The sequence below is a fragment of the Globicephala melas genome, chromosome 7 (genome assembly GCF_963455315.2).
Source record: "Globicephala melas chromosome 7, mGloMel1.2, whole genome shotgun sequence".
In the NCBI taxonomy this organism is placed as follows: domain Eukaryota; kingdom Metazoa; phylum Chordata; class Mammalia; order Artiodactyla; family Delphinidae; genus Globicephala; species Globicephala melas.
Genome location: NC_083320.1, coordinates 108,653,774 through 108,674,345, shown reverse-complemented (window position 1 = coordinate 108,674,345; position 20,572 = coordinate 108,653,774). Strand labels below are relative to the sequence as shown.

General features: G+C 44.3%; 1 protein-coding gene across 1 annotated transcript in view; it reads left to right on the top strand.

Annotated features, from left to right (window-relative positions):
• Positions 1-14,676, top strand: part of ERCC3 (ERCC excision repair 3, TFIIH core complex helicase subunit) — a 37,031-nt gene extending 22,355 nt beyond the window's left edge. Inside the window, exons 11-15 of the mRNA XM_030840417.2 lie at positions 4,198-4,294; positions 5,637-5,754; positions 10,168-10,286; positions 12,468-12,620; positions 14,191-14,676. Of these exons, the coding sequence (XP_030696277.1) occupies positions 4,198-4,294; positions 5,637-5,754; positions 10,168-10,286; positions 12,468-12,620; positions 14,191-14,322 (619 nt within the window). The 3' untranslated portion in view covers positions 14,323-14,676. The remainder of the gene's footprint in view (positions 1-4,197; positions 4,295-5,636; positions 5,755-10,167; positions 10,287-12,467; positions 12,621-14,190) is intronic.
• The last annotated feature ends 5,896 nt before the right edge of the window (positions 14,677-20,572 follow it).

The window sequence follows — 20,572 nt, the reverse complement described above, 5'->3', positions numbered from 1 at the left end:
GTGCACCCCGAAACAGTGGTCTCTTGCTTCTTAGGCAGTTCCTGAATTTTTCCTGGACTCCCTTCCGGCTAGCTGTGGTACAGTAGCCCCCTTCAGGCTGTGTTCACGCAGCCAACCCCAGTCCTTTCACTGGGGTCTGACCTCTGAAGCCCGAGCCTCAGCTCGCAGCCCTGCCCGCCCCGGCGGGTGAGCAGACAAGCCCCTCAGGCTGGTGAGTGCTGGTCGGCACTGATCCTCTGTGCGGGAATCTCTGCTTTGCCCTCTGAACTCCTGTTGCTGTGCTCTCCTCTGTGGCTCCGAAACCTGCCCCCCGCCCACCCCCGTCTCCATCAGTGAAGGGGCTTCCTAGTGAGTGGAAACTTTTCCTCCTTCACAGCTCCCTCCCACTGGTGCAGGTCCTGGCCTTATTCTTTTGTTTCTGTTTTTTCTTTTTTCTTTTGCCCTACCCAGGTATGTGAGGAGTTTCTTGCCTTTGGGGAAGTCTGAGGTCTTCTGCCAGCATTCAGCAGGTGATCTGTAGGAGTTGTTCCACATGTAGATGTATTTCTGATGTATTTGTGGGGAGGAGGGTGATCTCCATGTCTTACTCCTCCGCCATCTTGAAGGTTTCGGTCCATACCTTTTATTAATGTAGGAAAGATTTTACTTTTTATTAAAGTAACAGACTTACAAAAACTAGCAGTTCCTTGCACCTGTCTTCCTACTCACAATTCCTCTTCCCCAAAGATAGCCACTTTCAACTCTCTTCTCTATTTACCTTCATATTTCTAAGTAATAATTTATATAGTAATTTCTTGATTATTGTAGAAATTGCTTATTAATTTCCTACCATGGGAGTTGTGGATTTAGCTGTCTTACATATGCCGCTCCATCCCCTCCCCCCACTCCATCCTCCCAGTGTATTTGGGGTTAAGTTAGTGTTCAATGTTACATTATTTTGGCTGTGTAAGTATTGTTCAAGCCAAGGCAGACAGTGTACCATTCTTACATTTTCCTTTGTGTTAACATTTGTTTTTCCTGAAGTTAATAATTGCCTTGTCATTACTTTCGCTTGGTTTTCTATATAATTACTAATTAGTCCTTTTCAGACTCTTCATGCAGTCATAAACTCCTTCTCAGAAGGGTCAGATCCATCAGGTAATCTCTCAATTTCTTTTCACTTTCTTTCCCTGGTGGATCCCTTCCAGTACTTCATCCTCCACCAGCCTCAACCAGCACTTTATCCTCCTACTCTGCATTGGTCTGCTTGCTCTCTAGGATTAGAGATGCTGCCTAACTGTTGTCTTCAGAGATGCTGCCTAACTGTCCCTCTGACATGATCTTGTGAACTCCTTGTGCCTCTTCCCTGTGTTGGAGCCCCTGTTGCCGAATCTCAAGTGTCCTCTTTCTTGGTCACTCGTTTTGATGGAGTGTATCGTTTAGTAGATTTCTGAGAGAAGGTACGTGGAGGAAAAGTTTTTAAGAATTCACTTGGAGATGTCATTATTCAGTCTCACACTTGATCAGTAGTTTGGCTGGGCCTCAGAATGTCAAAGGCAGGGCCCTTTTCTTGGGGCTTCCAATGCAGCTCCTTGCAAGTCTGATGATGTGTTCTGGTGGTCCTGTGTTCCTTCTCTCAGGAATTTAGAATCTGTTTTTTCATTTTGGAAATTTCAAAACAATATGACTAGTGTGATTTTTTTTTTCTTTCATTATGATAGACACTCAGTAGACCCTCTCAGTCTGGAAACTCGTGGCCTTCAATTCCGAGAATTTCTTTCTGTTCTTTCTTTGTTACTCATCTTCTCCGTTTTTTCTTTTCTTTTTTGAATTCCTGCTGGTCAGATGTTAGATCTTCTGGACAGCTTCTCCAATTTTCTTTTCTTTTTTCTCCCTTTCTTTTTGGCTGTGCTGCATGGCTTGCGGGATTGGGATTGAACCCGGGCCATGGTAGTGAAAGCGCCAAGTCCCAGCCACTGGACTTCCAGTGAACTCCCATTTTCTCCCATTTTTTATCCCTTTTTTCTTCCAACCCTATTGAAGCTTTTGTTAATTTCCAAGAGTTCTTTATCGCCAGCTGTTTTGTTTTTTGAATAAGTACAGTGTCTTATCTGAGGCTGTTAACGCTTTTGAAGCTTTCTTCTGTTGCCTACACTGTCTCTCTTTTCTCCAGGTGTTTTGATTGTTTCAGCTCTATCTTTAGAGATTTTCTTCTGATTTTTGGTAGTCTTTGGCTCTAGTTTCTTATTTAACCGTCAGTCGCTAAAAAGCTGATCGGCCTTTGTGTATAGCTTAGTGGGTTTGCCGACCTGTAGCCCTCTCCATAGCATGATCATGCAGGACCTGGCTAGTTTGTCAAGAGATTGCCAGATTCCAGTATCTCTGGGTCTTTTCTCTTGTGCTGGAAAGTTTCTCCAGAGAGGAATCTTCTGGTCTCCTAGATACCAGCCTGTGGTGGGGGAGGGAAAAGGGAATCCCCGTCATTCTTCACTTTCAATCTTGCTTTGCCCTCAGCTCTGCCTGAGGTCCCTAAGTGTAGACCTTCCTGTTCAGAATCTAGAAAGTAAACTTCCAGTTCTCTGCCAGGTGGGAGGAGGCATGCCTGGCTGTCAGGGTTGGGGTCTGACACTTTTCTTTATGCATGTACTCTGTCGGTCCTTCTGTCTGTAATCCTACCCTACCACCCACCTTCCGAGGGTTGTTTGATAGTGTGAGGTAGTGGGTAGAACATGAACTTTGGAGTCAGACATGCTGGATTTGACTCCCAGCTCCTCCTCTTATTAGCTGTGTGACCTAGGGAAAGTTCTTTACCTCTCTGAACCTCCTTTTGTTCCACTGTCACATGGAGTTACCACCACCTACCTCAGAGGATTCCTGCATCTAGTAGGTGTTCAACAAATGTTAGGTCCTCTTTCCGAAGGATGGTTACCCTTCTGTTTCATTTCCTATATGAGAGAACCTTCAGAAACTGAGGGCTCACCACTATTTGAGTTGTTTTTCCTGATGACGAGTGAGGAGGAGAAGAACCACCTGAAAACCTGGGTATCAAGAGACAGACTGTTCTGAAGAGTGCACTTTCCTGACCTTTTTCACGGCATGACACATACAGAAAATCAGAAGATTTGCGTGGTGCCCCGAACACTCTCACAGGCCAGGCTTGCCGTGGTTAGGGAAGCATCCAGCTGTCCCAGGCACCTGCCCAGCTTCCCCACAGGCAAGGGGGCTGCTCTCTCGGGTACACCTGTACCCAGTTTGTAGCACAGTGTTGGGAAGCACGTGTGGAGTATCAAAAGTCGTGCTTCCTGAGCCTTCCATGGGCACTGCCTGGGGATAGCTCGTGGCCTCAGTGGTGGAACAGCCACTTGGGTCAGCCTCCTTAGACTCCTGACCCTCAGTTCCTCGTGTGTAAATTGGGAACACGAAACCTACCTTTCACAGTTCCAAGGAATATCGACAGGCATGGATGTTTTTTTCCCAGGGTAGAACCCAGCTTCATGTTTGGTGTGGGCGGGCCCTGCATGCCTGCTAGCTGTCCTCATCGTCCTTGTCGTTGTCATCGTCACCATCACTGTTATTGCTGACCCTTCGGAAGCTACACCACGTCATTACAAGAAAAGCAGAGGAATGGCTTTGCCAGGTGCCAAGAGGTGATAACCAGTGAGGTTGTCAGATAGGGTTGTACCCTTTGGCACAGAGCTGGAAACTCAAGAGAAATGTTTGAGCTTAGTGTTATAGAGGGTCCATGGGGAAAAGTCTGGAAGGGGCTCTTTTCTCCTTTCTTGGAGAATGATTGTTTGATTAGGAAACAGTTCCTTCCAAACTTTTGTTTGCAAATAGCAATGTTTTCTTTGCCACTCCCATTGAGCTTCGTGAAATCTAGGGGATTCTCCTTGTTTAGACACTAAGCTTAGTGTGAGAGATACTGAGGCAGGAAGGAGCACAGGCCAAAACCAAAAAAGTAAAGGAGGGAATCTTGAAGAGAGTAGTGATCTGCATCTTGGCTCAGAGGGGAAAGGGTGGGGTGTGTGTGTTTTGGAAAGGTGGTGGGGAGGGTCTGTAGCCTCTCACTTTTGTAGCTCTCTTCCTGATGTTTTTGCATGACAGAGGGCTTCCTGGAAGAGAGAAACCTTGCAAGATCTCCCTTTCCCTCTGACATGCTTTCAGGATAATTGAGGAGTGATTCTGTAGTCTTCCTAACACAGCTTTGTTCTTCTCTAGACCCTATATCTATGGTCCTACATCCCAGGGAGAAAGGATGCAGATTCTCCAGAATTTCAAGCATAACCCCAAAATCAACACCATCTTCATATCCAAGGTCAGTGTGGCATGCAGCAGCCCCCAGGCCTGGGGGACACTCGATGATTTCTGGGCAGTGAATTGGTATTTGTTGAAGGAATGTCACGTGTCAGTTTTCATTCCCACGTGTCCAGTGTCTGGGGGCAGAGGAACGTTGCCTGTCAGGTAGTGGAAGAAGCAGATATATGGTTTTAATGTACATAATCTATATTCCTAACTCAAGGAGTATATAATCTAGCAAGTCCTTTTGCTTGACTTAAGTTTTTCCCACCTCTTTTTGGGATACAGGAATTTTGAGTTGTATTTTCTTTATACAAGGGGGAAAAGTTCATTACCTACTGTGGCAAAGGTGGGCATTTGCATAAGGTTCTCTTTGTGGCTTTGGAGATTCCTGTGGGTCGTGGGCAGCTTTTATCCTGGCTCCTGGTATGCCTTGGGGATGGGTGGTGAATATAAACACAATGCAGAATCATGTAGGCTCGGCTTGGTGATGGTTTTAATTTGCAGTTAGAAGTGGTGGCCCAACAGTTTAGAATAGTCATTCAGGTTAGAACAGACCCAAAGCCCAAAAGAAACGAGATTTACCTATAAAGTGATCATGGATGGGTCAAGCTTTTATTTTCTGTGTCTGGGAACCTTGATGGTTGGATCCCCTCCCCCCACCCTCCCCAAGCTAAGGCAGCTACCCAGAGTCAGAATCCAGCCCACTGCAGGCAGTGGCCCCTCCCAGGTCACGTGTCTGACCTTTGCTGTTGGCCTCAATAGCCTCCAGTTAAGATTGTGGATGGTTTTGTGCAGACCTATTTCTGTAGCAAAAAATAAGAAGAATCACTCACAGAGAGTCTGTTGATAGGGCCGTCTTGTCTCTGGGTCCCTAGCAGCCACACCAGGACTGTTGCTGAGACAGATGGTTAGGAGTCAGGTCTTGACAGCTTCTGTAGGACAGCTCTTAGGAGAACATGCTAGGTCCTTAGAGGCCTGCGTGCATCTGAAGGACCCTGGTACAGATTGAAGAGGATAGTGATTGTTTTTCTGAATTACCTACAGAGCTTATTTAAATTTGAGGCCAGTTGACTTTTTTTTTCCCTTTTTGACTCATATATAAAAATCTTCCCAGGGCTTCCCTGGTGGCAGAGTGGTTGAGAGTCCGCCTGCTGGTGCAGGGGACACGGGTTCGTGCCCCGGTCCGGGAAGATCCCACATGCCGCGGAGCGGCTGGGCCCGTGAGCCATGGCCGCTGAGCCTGCGTGTCCGGAGCCTGTGCTCCGCAACGGGAGAGGCCAAGACAGTGAGAGGCCCGCGTACCGCAAAAAAAAAAAACAAAAAACCTTCCCAAACTCACAGCTGGTTCATTTCTATAGGTGGGTGACACATCGTTTGATCTGCCAGAAGCAAATGTTCTCATTCAGATCTCATCTCATGGTGGCTCCCGGCGGCAGGAGGCCCAGAGGCTGGGGCGAGTGCTCCGAGCAAAAAAAGGTACCTTCTGCTCCAGGCGGTCTCTCTTTTCAAACCACTTCCGTCAGGTGTCTGTTTGTGAGGGTGAGCCTGTGCTCCTGGGCTAGGTAGACCCTGAAGGGGATGGACGGGGGTCCCAAAGCAAGGACCAGGGTCTCCTTGGCCATTGTTATTTCTCATGTGCTGGGGTTGAGCATGTGTACGTTTTCCATGGCAGCTGTCTGGAGGTCACAGTCTGAGCTGAGTGTTTGTGTTGGTAGATAAGAGGAGCCAGGAAAGCAGTGCGTGATGGTGTAGATGTAGAAGGGAGAAAGCGGAGCGTAGACCACCAGTGCAAGTGTAAGAGCTGGCAGCTGTCCCCTGAACCTTGAGTTAAGAGTAAGGGGAGGGCTTGGTAGGAGCAGCTTGGGCAGCCACAAGGTGGATACCTTGCTCATGACCTGTGAAGAGTGGTCCCTTGAGTGGCAGCTTACAGCAGGGACATCACAAGCTCAGTGAATGAGGAAGCAAGAGTCATGCTTCCTCTGCTTGTTCACTAATCTTAGGAAGAACTTGGACTGCTAGGATGTTTGAAAATGACAGGATTGGTGGGCAGGTGTTGTAATTGTACTGCGTTTGAGTATGTTTAGGAAACAGCTAATTGATTGTGTTTGAAATGGAGACAGGGCAAGTTAGTGGAAATAGCAAACATGGACTTGGGCACCAGACCAACTGTGTGACCTTGGGCAAGTAATTTGACCCTCTGAGCTTTGGTTTCTCATCCAAAGTTGGAGTGACAATCCTTATCTTGCAGGACTGTTAATAATGAGGAATGAGAGTACATAACAATATAATAGACTGCTGGATAAATCTGACTAGCATATATGAAAGTGATTCATTACTTATTCCTTACTCATCACACACAAAGCTAATTTGAAAATCCCTTTGAATTTGATTGGAATTTTGTTTTTTAAATACTGTTTGACTCATTTTACAAGGCCAGTATTACCCTGATACCAAAGCCAGAAAAGTTTACTACAGAAAAGAAAATGACAGGCCAATATCCAATGAATACAGTTGTAAAAATCCTCAATAAAATACTAGCAAACCAAATTCAGCATCATATTAGAAGGATCATTCACCATGATCAAGTGGGATTTATACCTGGGATGCAAAGAAGGTTCACCATATGCAACTCAATAAATGTGATATATCACATTAATAGAATTAAAGACAAGATCATATGATCATTTCAATGGATGCAGAAAAAGCATTTGACAAAATTCAACATCTGTTCATGATAAAAACTCTTAACAAATTAGGTATAGGAGGAAAGTACCTCAACATAATAAAGGCCATATATGACAAGCCCACAGCTAACCTCATACTTAATAGTGAAAGATTTGAAAGCTTTTCCTCTCAGATCAGGAACAAGACAAGGGTGCCCAGTCTCACCAGTCCTATTCATCATTGTGCTGGAAGTCCTAACCAAAGCAGTTAGGTAAGAAAAAGATATAGAAAGCATCAGTATTGGAAAAGAAGTAAAATTTTCTCTATTTGCAGGTGACATGATTTTATACATAGAAAATCCTGAAGACTTTACCAAAAAACTGTTAGATCTATTCAATGAATTTGGTAAAGTTTCAGGATTCAAAATTAACATACAAAAATCAGTAGTGTTTCCATACACTAACAACAAACTATCTAAAAAAGAAATAAAATGATTCCATTTACAATAGCATCCAAAACAATAAAATATTGGGGACTTCCCTGGCAGTCTAGTGGTTAGAACTCCGAGCTGCAGGGGTCACGGGTTCAATCCCTGTTCGGGGAACTAAGGTCCCACATGCCATGCAGCCAAAAACAACAACAACAACAAAAAAAATCCACAATAAAATATTTAGGAATAAATTTAACCAAGGAGGTGAAAGAGCTCTACACCGAAAACTACAAGACATTGATGAGAGAAATGTAAGAAGATAAGTGGAAAGTATCCTTTGTTTATGGAATGGAAAAATTAATATTGTTAAAATATCTATACTACCCAAAGCCATCTATAGATTCAATGCAATCCCTATCAAGACTCCAGTGGCATTTTTAACAGAAGTAAAAATAACAATCCTAAAATTTTTGTGGAACCACAGAAGACCCCAAATAGCCAAAGCAAGTTCTGAGAAAGAAGAACAAAGCAGGAGGCGTCACACTTCTGATTTTAAGTTATATAATAAAGCTGTGGTCATCAAAAGAGTATGTTACTGGCATAAAAACAGACTTACAGACCAGTGGAACACAATCCAGAGCCCAGAAATTAAACCCATGCATATATGGGTTTAATATTTGGGTTTAATATTTGACAAGAGAGCCAAGAATACCCAGTGGAGAAAAGATAGTCTCTTTAATAAACAGTGCTGGGAAAATTGGATATCCACATGTGAAAGGATGAAATTACCCCTGTCTCACACCACTAGCAAAAATTGACTCAAAATGGATTAAAGACTTAAATGTAAGGCTTAATGACTTAAATGACTTAAATGTAAGGCTGGAAACCATACAACTTCTAAAGGAAAACAAAGGAAAAATGCTCCTTGACATGGGTCTTGGCAGTGTTTTTTTTGGATATTACACCTAAAGCTTAAGCAACAAAATAAAAAATAAGTGGACTACATCAAACTAAAAAGCTTCTTCGCAGCAAAAGGAATGATCGACAAAATGAAAAGGCAATGTATGGAATGGGAGAAAATATTTGCAAATCGTATATCTGATAAAGGGTTAATATCCAAAATAAATGAAGACCTTATACAACTCAATAGCAAAAAAAACAAATAATCCAATCAAAAACTGGGCAAAAGACCTGAATAGACATTTTTTCCAAAGAAGATGTACAAATAGCTAACAGGTACATGAAAAGGTGCTAAACATCACTAATTATTAGGGAAATGCAAATCAAAACCACAATGATGGATATGAACTAAACTCACTGAGGTAATCATTTCACAATATATGTAAGTCAAATCATTATGCTGTGTACCTTAAACTTATATAAAACTATATGTCAATTTTATCTCAATAAAACAAAGGGAGAAAAAGGAAAATATTTGATATAATATACTTAGCCCTTTTCTTTGCATCTCTGAACTCTTGTAAGACAAGGAAACAGTTGAATTCAGGGGCAGTACACAGATACTTAACTTACTGACATTTGAACTGTGAAGCAAAAATATTCAGATTTTCCTGCAGGATCAGATTTTATAGGCTACAGTATTTTCTGTCCTAGTTACTATGATAATTCTGTTACTGGGTTTTCTCTCTGAACCTTTTTTTTTTTTAAGTAGTTTTAGCATAATGTTTTCAAAAGGGTTATCCATATTGTAGCATGTATTAGTACTTCATTCTTTTTTATTGCTGAATAATAGTCCACTGTATAGACATACCACTTTTTTTTGATTATTATTTTTTAAATTTTATTTATTTTTTGGCTGCGTTGGGTCTTTGTTGCTGTGTGTAGGCTTTCTCTAGTTGCGTCGAGCAGGGGCTACTCTTCATTGTGGTGCACGGGCTTGTCATTGCAGTGGTTTCTGTTGTTGTGGAGCATGGTCTCTAGGGCGTGTGGGCTTCAGTAGTTGTGGCTCTCGGGCTCTAGAGCGCAGGCTCAGTAGTTGTGGTGCCCGGGCTTAGTTGCTCCACGGCATGTGGGATCTTCCTGGACCAGGGCTCGAACCTGTGACCCCTGCATTGTCAGGTGGATTCTTAACCACTGCTCCACCAGAGAAGTCCCTGGACATACCACTTTTAAAAATTCATTTATGGACATTTGGATTGTTTCCACTTTCTGGCTCTTAGAATAATGTTTGGGTCATGTAATAACTTTATGTTTAACGTTTTAATAAACTGCCAGACTGTTTCCAAAGTGGTTGTGCCATTTTCCATTCTCACCAACAGTGTATCAGCATTTCAGTTTCTCCACATCCTTGACAACAACTGTAATCATCTTTTTTATTCTAGTCATCCTAGTGTGTGCCAGGTAGTATTTTGTCATGGTTTTGACTTGCATTTCCCTGATGACTAATGATATTGAGCTTTTTTCATGTGCTTATTGACACGTGAATCTTCTTTGGGGAACTGTCTGTTCAGATCCTTTGTCCTTTTTATAATTGGTTTATTTGTCTTTTCATTGTGGAGTTGTAATAGTTTTTTATATTCCCTAGATTCAAATCTCTTATCAGATATATGCTTTGTAAATGTTTTCCCCAATTCTGTGGGTTGTCTTTTCACTTTCTTGATGGTGTCCTTTGAAGCACAAAAGTTTTTAATTTTGATGAAGTCCTCGTGCAGAATCAGGGCAATGGCCCCTCTGACTGCAGAGCTCTCCCACTGCAGTACTTGCTTTTGAACCCTGGACCCTTAGTTCCTGCCGTTCTAATAGCTAATATTGTCCTTTTATGTGCCCTCCTCCAGGGATGGTTGCAGAGGAGTACAATGCCTTCTTCTACTCGCTGGTGTCCCAGGACACACAGGAAATGGCTTACTCAACCAAGCGACAGAGGTTCTTGGTAGATCAAGGTTATAGCTTTAAGGTATGTAAGCATTTGGTCTCTGGTCGGAGTAGGACCGAGGCTTTTTTGTACCCAGCCCTCCATGAGAAGTGGGGGGCCGCTGTCAGCATGAGCATGGGACAGATTTCAGGCAGGCACAGGACATTAGGGGACATTAGGGTACCTTTTTCCTTGCATGAATTGTGGGGAGCTTTGAAGGAAAAATATTGTGCAGGATCCCTCCTGTTTCCAGCTTCTCACAGTGAATGGTCAAAGAATGGGGCCTCTGAAGCAAGAGGCCTGTGGAGTCTAAGCTTGTTAACTTTTTACAGTTGTCTTGAAGAGAAAACATTAGATGTTGGTGGGAAAATGTGCTAGCCTAGTAGGACTCAAGATGAAGGAACTGTGGCTATCACTGTGTTAGTCTGAGCCCCTCGGGGTTACTTTCTCAGGGGGTGCCCCCCCTCCAGGTAGCTGGGAGAGTCTGCCCTTAGTCATCTGGTAAGCCTGGGCCTCAGTGGGCCTCACAGACATCAGAGCCATCCATGTACTGTAAATCTGGTATTATAATAGTTTGGGAAATTCTAAAGCTTTGGCAAACTTTCATTGGCTAAGGCATTTGCTTTCTTTCCTATTGACACAAATACTAAGTTTTTGTTAGGATTTAGTGTCCCAAAGGGCTTTTACTTGTGGTAGTGGGTGGAGGGTGCTGGAAGCAGGGGATTAAAAGGATATCTTAGAACATATAAGTTCCCAGGTTCTTGATTTGTGAAAGACTGTAGGCTGCCTTTTCAGATACTTTAGGTTGTATCTTTTTCAAATTGGTTTAGGGCAGAACTAATTAGGGAACTAATAGAGTTCCCTTTATTAGCTTTAGAAAAGAGGACAGGGTTGTCTGATCCCTCCCCTTTTAGATAGAGGCAGTGACACTTTTCAGACTTCTCATGCTGAACTGTAGTTCAGGACACTTGGGACAGTTTTTCGAAGGATTTTCATTTCGACCTTTTTATCTGTCTGTGTAACGTTCGAGCTGATAATAGCATCCATACCTCCTGATTCCCGGGAGAGTCGTAAGAGTAAGAGAAGCAGCAAATCAGGAAGTGCTCTGGGTTCTTTGATGGGTGAGCTCGACAACATGGTACCTGAGCACATGGTTGTCTGTGTTGGTTGGAGCTGCCTTTGCCTTCCTCACCTCCAGGGCTGCCTGCTGAGAGCAGCGAGGTTAGGGTTCCCAGAATCTGGACCCTGGTGATCAGGCCATGGCAGAAGTGTCCTGTATCTGTACTCCAGGTCTGTGGCCACCTGAAGGGTGCAGCCAGATACTTCTAGGAATTTTCTTTTAATTAAAATTATAAGAATGAGAGAGAGGAAAAGAAGTTCCCTTTCTGACTCAGTGGTCCCCAGCCTTTTTGGCGCCAGGGACTGGTTTCATGGAAGACTATTTTTCCACAGACCGGTTGGGAGAGGGGGTAATGTGAGCAATGGGGCGGGTGGGGGGGGATGGTCCAGGCGGTAATGCGAGCCGTGGGGAGCATCAGATGAAGCTTTGCTAGCTCTCCCACCGCTCGCCTCCTGCTGTGTGGCCCGGTTCCTGACAGGCCGCAGACCAGTACTGGTCCTCAGCCCGGGGGTTGGGGACCCTGCTGTACGTAATCAATCCAAGCTTTCTGCAGGGATAGGTATGCCTTGTAGTAAGTTATCTCCAAATGAAATGAAAACCAAATCTCCACCATGCTTTTATCTTTCTCTTTTGGAAAAAAAATCTTATAAATCCATTCTTAATATCCTATCATTTGTAAGTGTCCCTCCTGCTGGAAGCCCTGGGTGCCAAGCCCTGAGGTTGAAGGCCTTCCTGAAGGGCAGCCGGCTGTGCCTTTCGGTTTTTGGTCCTTTGTTTAACTGGTGCAAGGTGGGAAAACTACCAGAATGGTTGTTTTAAGATTGCCGAGATCCCTGTTGATCTTCTGTAAGTGATCATTTAGCTGCCATGTGTGGGGAGCAGAGTTTTCTAGAATTTCCTGAACCTCTCCTGCCTTGCAGTCATTAGTTAAGCTCCTTGTTGCCAGTGGCTCTGAGGCTGGTCTCTGCACTGCCTAAGAGGAGCTCTCCGTTATTATCCACCTGCTCTGCTGGGCCTGAGGGGGGAAGTGACCAGACCAGGTGAGCCTAGGAGAAGGCAGGATCGGGTCCAGGGAGAGAAAACAAGAGGGTTCTGTGCTGCAGGTGATCACAAAGCTTGCCAACATGGAGGAGGAGGAGTTGGCGTTTTCAACAAAAGAGGAGCAACAGCAGCTCTTACAGAAGGTCCTGGCAGCCTCTGACCTGGATGCTGAGGAGGAGGTGGTGGCGGGAGAACTTGGCTCCAAATCCAGCCAGGTGAGTGAGTGGGTGAGGCTCCACATGTCAGTTCTCCCGAAGGACAGCATCTTAGACACACATACGCCTGCACAGTCCTTTGTGTGTATGTGCCTGTGTGATTTTCTTAAGAACTTGGAGACTGTAGAGAAGAGAATAATCGAAAACACCCCTGCTAACTGTGCTGTGTGTCTGTCTTGTTTTATGTGTCTGAGCCCACGGGGGGTGTGGTTGGTCTCCTGCTCTGTTCACATAGCAGTCTGGCATAAGTATTTGTTAGTATTTGGATGTGGGAGCCCAGGCTCTGCCTAGGGTGGCTACTGGAAGGAGCGTGACAGACCTGGGGCTGCCTTTTTGGCCTTGGGCGTGTCACCTTACCCCTGGCTTCCTCCTCAGTAATGAAACTGAGCCTTCCAGGCTGTAAAATGGGTCTGAGAATCAACTCATATTGTAGTTTCCATACATTCTTCAAAAAATTTAGAGTTCTCTGAAAATGCACAACTTTTCAGTTATTCTGCACATACTTCTTGAATGCCTGCTATGTGCCAGGCAAATATAATACGGTATAACTAATGAAAGTATCATTATGAGGAATTCTTATTATCAGGCCCTTCCAAGGAGAGAAGTACCGTTTCATCAGGTGCTTTTGAAACTAAGTTGGTGTTAGAGCTGGAAAGTGAGTGATGGCTGGAACAAGGGAAGAAGGAAGCAGTGTCACCAGGGAGGTGCTGCCCTCCCCGCAGCCTGAGACCTTTCTGTCCCCAGACCTGGGGGTTGGGGGCTGGGCCTCCTCCTGGGCACTCTCCATGGGAGCCCAGGGAAACTTCCTGTTTCTGTGTCTGAAGGTGGTGTCTAGTCAATTCCACCTCACAGTGGGTCACCCAAGGTGAGGCTGTGCAAGGCGTGGCTTCAGTGCCTGTCTGCATACTTTGCTTGGAATCTGGTCCGAGTGATGTCCCAGGCTCGGGATCAGACCCTTGACTTGTGTGATTTCTGTTCACACCACACATGTCAAGCAGATGTGGTTATCCCCGTTTTACAGATGAGTTCATTGAGGTGCAGACATTCAGTATTTTCCCAAGGCCACCCAGTGAGACACAGAGCCAAGATTCAGGCCCAGGGCTAGAAAGGATTTCCAGTTGATTCAAAGCCTTATGGTAGGGTCTCAGGAGATTTTGAGGGACTCCTGCCCTCACTGTTAAAATTTTGTTTATAAATTGTCATTAAGAGAGGCAGGGTGGTGTATGGCTAGGTACAGGGAATCTGAAGCTGACTGCCTGGGTTCAAGTCCCATCTGTTTAAGAGTTGTGTGATCTTGGACAAATACTTCATTTCTCTGTGCCTGTTTCCTCTTCTGTAAGATGGAGATTATAATGGTTGTGAGGATTAGATGAGGTAAGACACGTAAATAAGTATAAGCTGCTTAGAACAATGCCTGAGACATACTAAGTGGTCAGTAAATGTTATTTAAAAATAATAAAATCTATGAAACTTTTATAAGTTTTATAAGTTTATCTTATTATGATTATAAATGTTATAGGAGGAGGGTGTTTTGCTTTGTAAACTAATGGTGGGCCGGGTCGCCCTGCAGGTGTCTCGGCGCTTCGGCACGATGAGCTCTATGTCTGGGGCCGATGACACAGTGTACATGGAGTACCACTCGTCACGGAGCAAGGCTTCCACTAAGCACGTGCACCCACTTTTCAAGCGCTTCAGGAAATGACGCCCATAGGGTCACGTAGGTGAAACTTGGGTGCCTAGCGCCAGCATTGGAAAGGGATTTTAAACATAGCATTTTCTTTGCACATCCACGTTCTTTCCAATAGCATCGGCCAAACCAATGTAGATTCAATATCTGTTGACTGTGTTGAAGGAGATGCATCAAGAGCTTGATCCTGTCTTCCTGGGCATTCCAGGGTTTGAAAGTGGGAGTGGGGGGACTGTATTTTTTGTTTTTTTCAGACTGCTTTTTAAACTTGTTGGGGAGTAGTCATTCCTGTACATAAAAATTTGTAATATTTAGGTGTATTTATCTTACTGTTCTCCTGAATAAACAGCACTGGGATGTTTAACCACTCTTCATCGTACGCCTTGTTCTTACACCTTGTCACAGGCATGGGCTATGTCTAGATGACAAACCTCCATCAGGGCTCCACTTGGTGGCAGGCCCAGAGGAATTAGACGGGGCCCATCCACAGGGAGCACTGGAGAGACGAGAAGCCTTGCCCGTTAGTGCGCAGCGTTGACAGGGGACGCTGCTCCAGAGCAGTGGAGGAGCTTGAGCAGTCTGCAGTGCTGCCTGGCCCCTCCCTGTGCAGCTCAGGTGGGTTCCATGGGAGGCACCACAGCTGTAGGTCCTCTAGGTCACCCGAAGGCCATCACCTTCGCAGGGAGCCACAGTGCACACAGCTTCTGATGGTTGATCTTCCCTGAGAGAATCAGCTCTTATTTCTACCCCCCCAGATACATTGTTGATGTGGCTGGGAGGCTGGATTCCTCTTCTGATAGCAGTTTAGTACCCTTGGATCTTTAACGGCTGGTTCGTCTATTCTGAAAGATGTCGCTGGGCTTTTCTTCTCTGTTCCTGGTATGAAAGAAAAGGTGTTCAGGAAAAGATACACGAGGCAGGATTGGTCCATAGAAGACAGGCAGGCACGCACAGGCATAGGTCATGAAGAAGAATGTGTTATTTTGAGGAGGCTCGTTCTAGGAGGCGGCAGCCCCGCGCCTGGGGAGTGTTGGAAGCCTGTGCTCACTAAGGCCGCTCGACTTGGAGTCCTCCCCACCCCTGCCACGCGGCAGCAGTGATCCCAGCTGTCATCGCCCAATCGGGGAGAAGACCACATTCATTCTGGCAAGAGTGCTTCGGAGCAAAAGCCACCTTCCCTGAATTGCACTTCACTGAGCTGACCTTCTGGGGACAAACGCACTCTCACAGTCTGCCCAGCAGTTGGTGCTGACACGTGGAGAGCCGCTGTGTCCATGCAAACCCTGGAAATGGCCCCCAGCAGCCAGACCTGAGGCCTGTGCTCAGGCACATCGTGCTAAGGCCACTCGCCCCAGTGGGTGGCACCCAGATGTCACAGACTGGATTATAACCAGTATTATTTCCAGGTTCTCACATCCTGTCATGCTTGGGATACTCAAGCAATGCCAGGCACTTAGTGTATCTCCTTGTTGCTCACTGTTTCCTTGTTCTCTAACATGTCTACAGATAACGTTGAATTTTACCCAGGCCCTGTGATCCTGGAAAACTGGGACTTTCAAAGAACCACACACCCGCCCGTGCCCCCACCCCCCGCCATCTTTTGTGTTCCGGAAAACAGCTTACCACAAAGAACCACCTTTCCCCATGTCTGAGATAAGGCTCATGGGTGCCCTCCTTGTCTACCAGTGACAAGGCCAGACACAGACCTTCCAGATTCCCACTCTTTGCTTCGAATGATTAGCTGAAGCGCTTGTCCCCGCTGATCAAATTGGAACAAAATGCTTGTTAACCAAACCTTGGTTAAGATTCTCTCCTTTCTGCAGGCCCCTGACTTTTGGCCCACGCTCAGCCTACAGCCCCTCCTGAGTCTGGTGGGACTCAGGGTAAACACTGTCTGATCTGCCATCTGCCATTGCCACTCCCATTCGACCCACTTCCTTAGCCCCTCCTGTGTTTCCTCCTCCCTATAAAAGAAAAACTTTTTTGCTTAACTCTTGAGATGCTTGCTGATCATATGGTCAGTGTGTTCTCCCTGTTGTAATAGCTGCCCTCCCCTTTTTTCTAAAGCAATCCTTTCAAATAAAGTCTCTCCTTGCCAAGTCGGGATTAGTTTTTTATTTGACACCATGTAACAAATTCCTGTTTATTCTCTAAAAGTAAGTTGAGATGTATCATCTCCAGGAAACCTAACTCCTGCGCCTACCCCTAAAAGTGTTTCCTATACTGTGCTATGTCCTTTATGCTGTCCTTTTTTTTTTTTTTTTCATTTTTGGTGTTTACATTTTTGTATCCTGTTGGTTTGAGTTCTATCTGTACCCCAATACCTGGCATATAGTAGGTATCCAGTGACTATTGAATTGGACTCTTTTCAAAGTTTATGGACTTAAAATAAAAGGAACACAATAACCCTGCCTGCTTACACCTTGAGGGAAGTTGTGAGGGAACCTCTCACTGGTAACCATCTATCCTGTTATCCCTTCCTGCTGCCTTTTCCCTGAACCAGCCCTTATACCCCATAGCAGGTGGAATTTATAGGACAAAGTACCAAATAGGAGAGCTGCACAAAGATTTGCTGAGGGGCCCTGAGTCTTCCACTGAGCACTCACTGTTCTGCACATGCATGTAAAGAAGATATCCCAAGGCTGGGGAAGGAACCACATGAAAGGGTCAGGGGGAGCTTATCCAGGGCCTGGACTATTCCTGTTCCCACCAGCCAGACTGAAAATCCTCAACTCACGGGGCATCTGGTAGAGTGTTTAGCAAGGTTTTGCTTCACTATTGTGGAAAGTTAGACCTAAACTAATGCTGCATAAGTCCTAACAAAAGTTTGAAGGCAAGACCCGAAAGGATCCAATTATTTCCAAGTAACTTACTACAATCCAGGACAAAGCTAATTATTACAGCACAAAAATATCTAGCAACCAATAAGGTAAAACTTGCACTGTCTGACATCCAATCAGAAATTACCAGGCAAGCAAAGAGCCAGGAAAATACAACTCATGATGAAAAGGCTTGTTTCCATACTCTCTGACATTTCTTACTTGCTTGCTCTGACAAAGTAAGCTGACCAGTGGCGAGGCCCACATGGCGAGGAATGGAGGGAGCCTCAGTCCAATGGCCCACGGTGGACTGAATCCTGCCAGTACTCACAGGAGTGAGCTTGGAAACTGTTCCTCTCTTGGTTGAGCCTACAACCAATGACTACATTGGTTAGATGACTACAGCCCTAACCTACCTCTTGATTGTATCCTGTGAGAGACGTGAACCAGAGGACACAGCTAAGGTCCTGGATTCCTGATGCGCAGAAACTGTGAGATAATAAATGTTGTCATTTTAAGCCACAAAATTTTAAATTTAAAAAAATTTTAAATTAAAAAATGTCTTATTATCTACATCTCTCTTTTTTTTTTTTTTGCGGTATGCGGGCCTCTTACTGTTGTGGCCTCTCCCATTGCGGAGCACAGGCTCCAGATGCACAGGCTCAGTGGCCATGGCTCACAGGCCCAGCCGCTCCACGGCATGTGGGATCTTCCCGGACCGGGGCACGAACCCGTGTCCCCTGCATCGGCAAGCGGACTCTCAACCACTGCGCCACCAGGGAAGCCCCTACATCTCTTTTTTAAGAAAGAAAATTGATTGCTAAGTTCTGGAGATAGATCGTGGTCACCGTTGCCCATGATTACAAAGCAATAGATAACTAGTATAGATTTTGGTGCCAAGCGTGGGATGCTGTTGTAACAAATACTCAAAAATGTGGCAGTGGCTTTGGAGCTAAGAAGTGGGGAGAGGCTGGATTTTGAGGAACATGTTAGAGAATGCCTAAATTACCTTCAACAGACTATTAGTGGAAATCTGGACTTTGAGAACACTGCCAGTGAGTGCTTAAAAGGAGGTGAAGAAGCTGCTATTGGAAACTGGAGGAAGGGGGATCTCTATTACACAGTGGCCAAAAATTGAGTGGCACTGTCATCTGCAGTTATATGGAAAGCAGAATGTGTCCAATGAACTTTGTGGTCTAGATTTGCAAGATTTGCTAAGATTTGCAAGCAGAATGTTGCAAGCAGAATTTCTTCTTGCTGCTTAAATAATAAAATGTGAAAGGAGAGAGAAAAACTGAGGGCAGAACTGTTTTTAAAAAGGAGCCAGAGAGGACACTTTTTGTGCAGGGAAACACAGATAAAGACGGCAGACTATGCTCTGTGACCACAGTGGAATTAGATTTTAAATCAGTAAAAGAAAGATCTGTCAGAAACCCCCAAATATTTGATGAGATTTCTTATTAAAAACTATGCAATCAAGAAGACTATTGAGGGCTTCCCTGGTGGCACAGTGATTGAGAATCTGCCTGCCAATGCAGGGGACACAGGTTCGAGCCCCGGTCTGGGACGATCCCACATGCCGCGGAGCAACTGGGCCCGTGAGCCACAGCTACTGAGCCTGTGCGTCTGGAGCCTGTGGTCCGCAACAAGAGAGGCCGTGACAGTGAGAGGCCCACGCACCACGATGAAGAGTGGCCCCCGCTCACTGCAACTAGAGAAAGCCCTCGCACAGAAATGAAGATCCAACACAGCCAAAAAAAAAAAAAAAACTTATTTCAAAAAAAAAACTTATCGAGAAATATCTTTAAGTATTGAAAGAAAAAAACCAACAACTTAGAATTCTATACCCAGCGAAAAGATCTTTCAAAAGTAAAAGTGAAATTCTTCAGATATAGGAGTGCTGAAAGAATTCATTACTAGCAGACGGGCACTAAAGGTCATGTTAAAGTAAGTCCTTTGAGGAAAGGAATATAATGCTAGTTAGAAATTTGTATCTACACAAAGGATTGAAGACCACTACAAACTACCTTGATAAATATAAAAGGTTTTCTATTATTTACATTTTTTTAAAGGAGAACTGATCTCTAACTTCTGGAGATAGATAGTGGTCATAGTTGCACAACAGTGTGAATGTACTTAATGCCACTAAATTGTGCACTTAAAAGTGGTTAAAATGGTAAATTTTATGTTTATGTATATTTTACCACAATAAAAAAATAAAGATAACTGTTTAGAACAAAGGAAATGCATTGTGGAGTTTATAACATGTAAAAGTAAAATGTATAACAACAATAGTACAAAAGCCAAGAGGGTAGAAGTTGATGTGTACTGTTGTAAGGTTCTTGTGTTATACATAAAGTGGTATAACATTACTTCAAAGTCGCCTGTAGTACTGAAGCAACCACTAAAATAACATAAAGAATTATGGTTAATAAACCAATGTAGGAGATAAAATGAAGTCATAAAAAATACTCAATTCTAAAGAAGTCAGAAAAAGAGGAAGAAGGAAATAAGGAGCAGATGGGATAAGTAGAGAATAAATAGGAAATGGTCTGAACGCCCTCAATTAAAAATCAGAAATTGTCAGATTTTTTAAAGAAGAACAAAATTATGCTGCCTACAGGATTTAATATTAGGATGCAAATAGGTTTAAAGAATGGAACAATATATACTATGCTAACATGAAGCAAACGAAAGCTGGAGTAGCTATATTAATATTGGGCCAAGTGGATTTCAGAGCAAAGAATATTACCAGGATCATTTTATAAAGAGGAGCTAATAATTCTAAACATTTATGTCCCTAATTACAGCTTTAAAATACTTGAAGCAAAAACTGATACACCTGAAAGAAGAAACAGAAAATTTCACATTTCAGAGATTTTAATGCCTTTTTCTCAATAATTGATAGAATAAATAGACCAAAAATCAGTAAAGATACAGAAGACTTAAACAACACTGTTAACCAACTTCACCTGACTGACATTTATAAAACACCACCCAGTAACCGCAGAATACACATTCCTTTCAAGTTCGTACAGATCATTTACTAAGATTCAATTCTGGGCCGTACAACCAGTCCCAATAAATTTAAAAGGAATCAAGTCACACAAGCTCTGTTCTTTGACCACAGTGGAAGTAAATTAAAAATCGGTAAAAGATCTGTGGGAGGGCTTCCCTGGTGGCGCAGTGGTTGAGAGTCCGCCTGCCGATGCAGGGGACACAGGTTCGTGCCCCGGTCTGGGAAGATCCCGCGTGCTGCGGAGTGGCTGGGCCCGTGAGCCATGGTCGCTGAGCCTGCGCGTCCGGAGCCTGTGCTCCTCAACGGGAGAGGCCACAGCAGTGAGAGGCCCGCGTAATGCAAAAAAAAAAAAAAAAAAAAAAAGATCTGTGGGAAACACCCAAATATTTGAAAACTAAGTAACACAATTCTAAATTTAAAAAAAAAA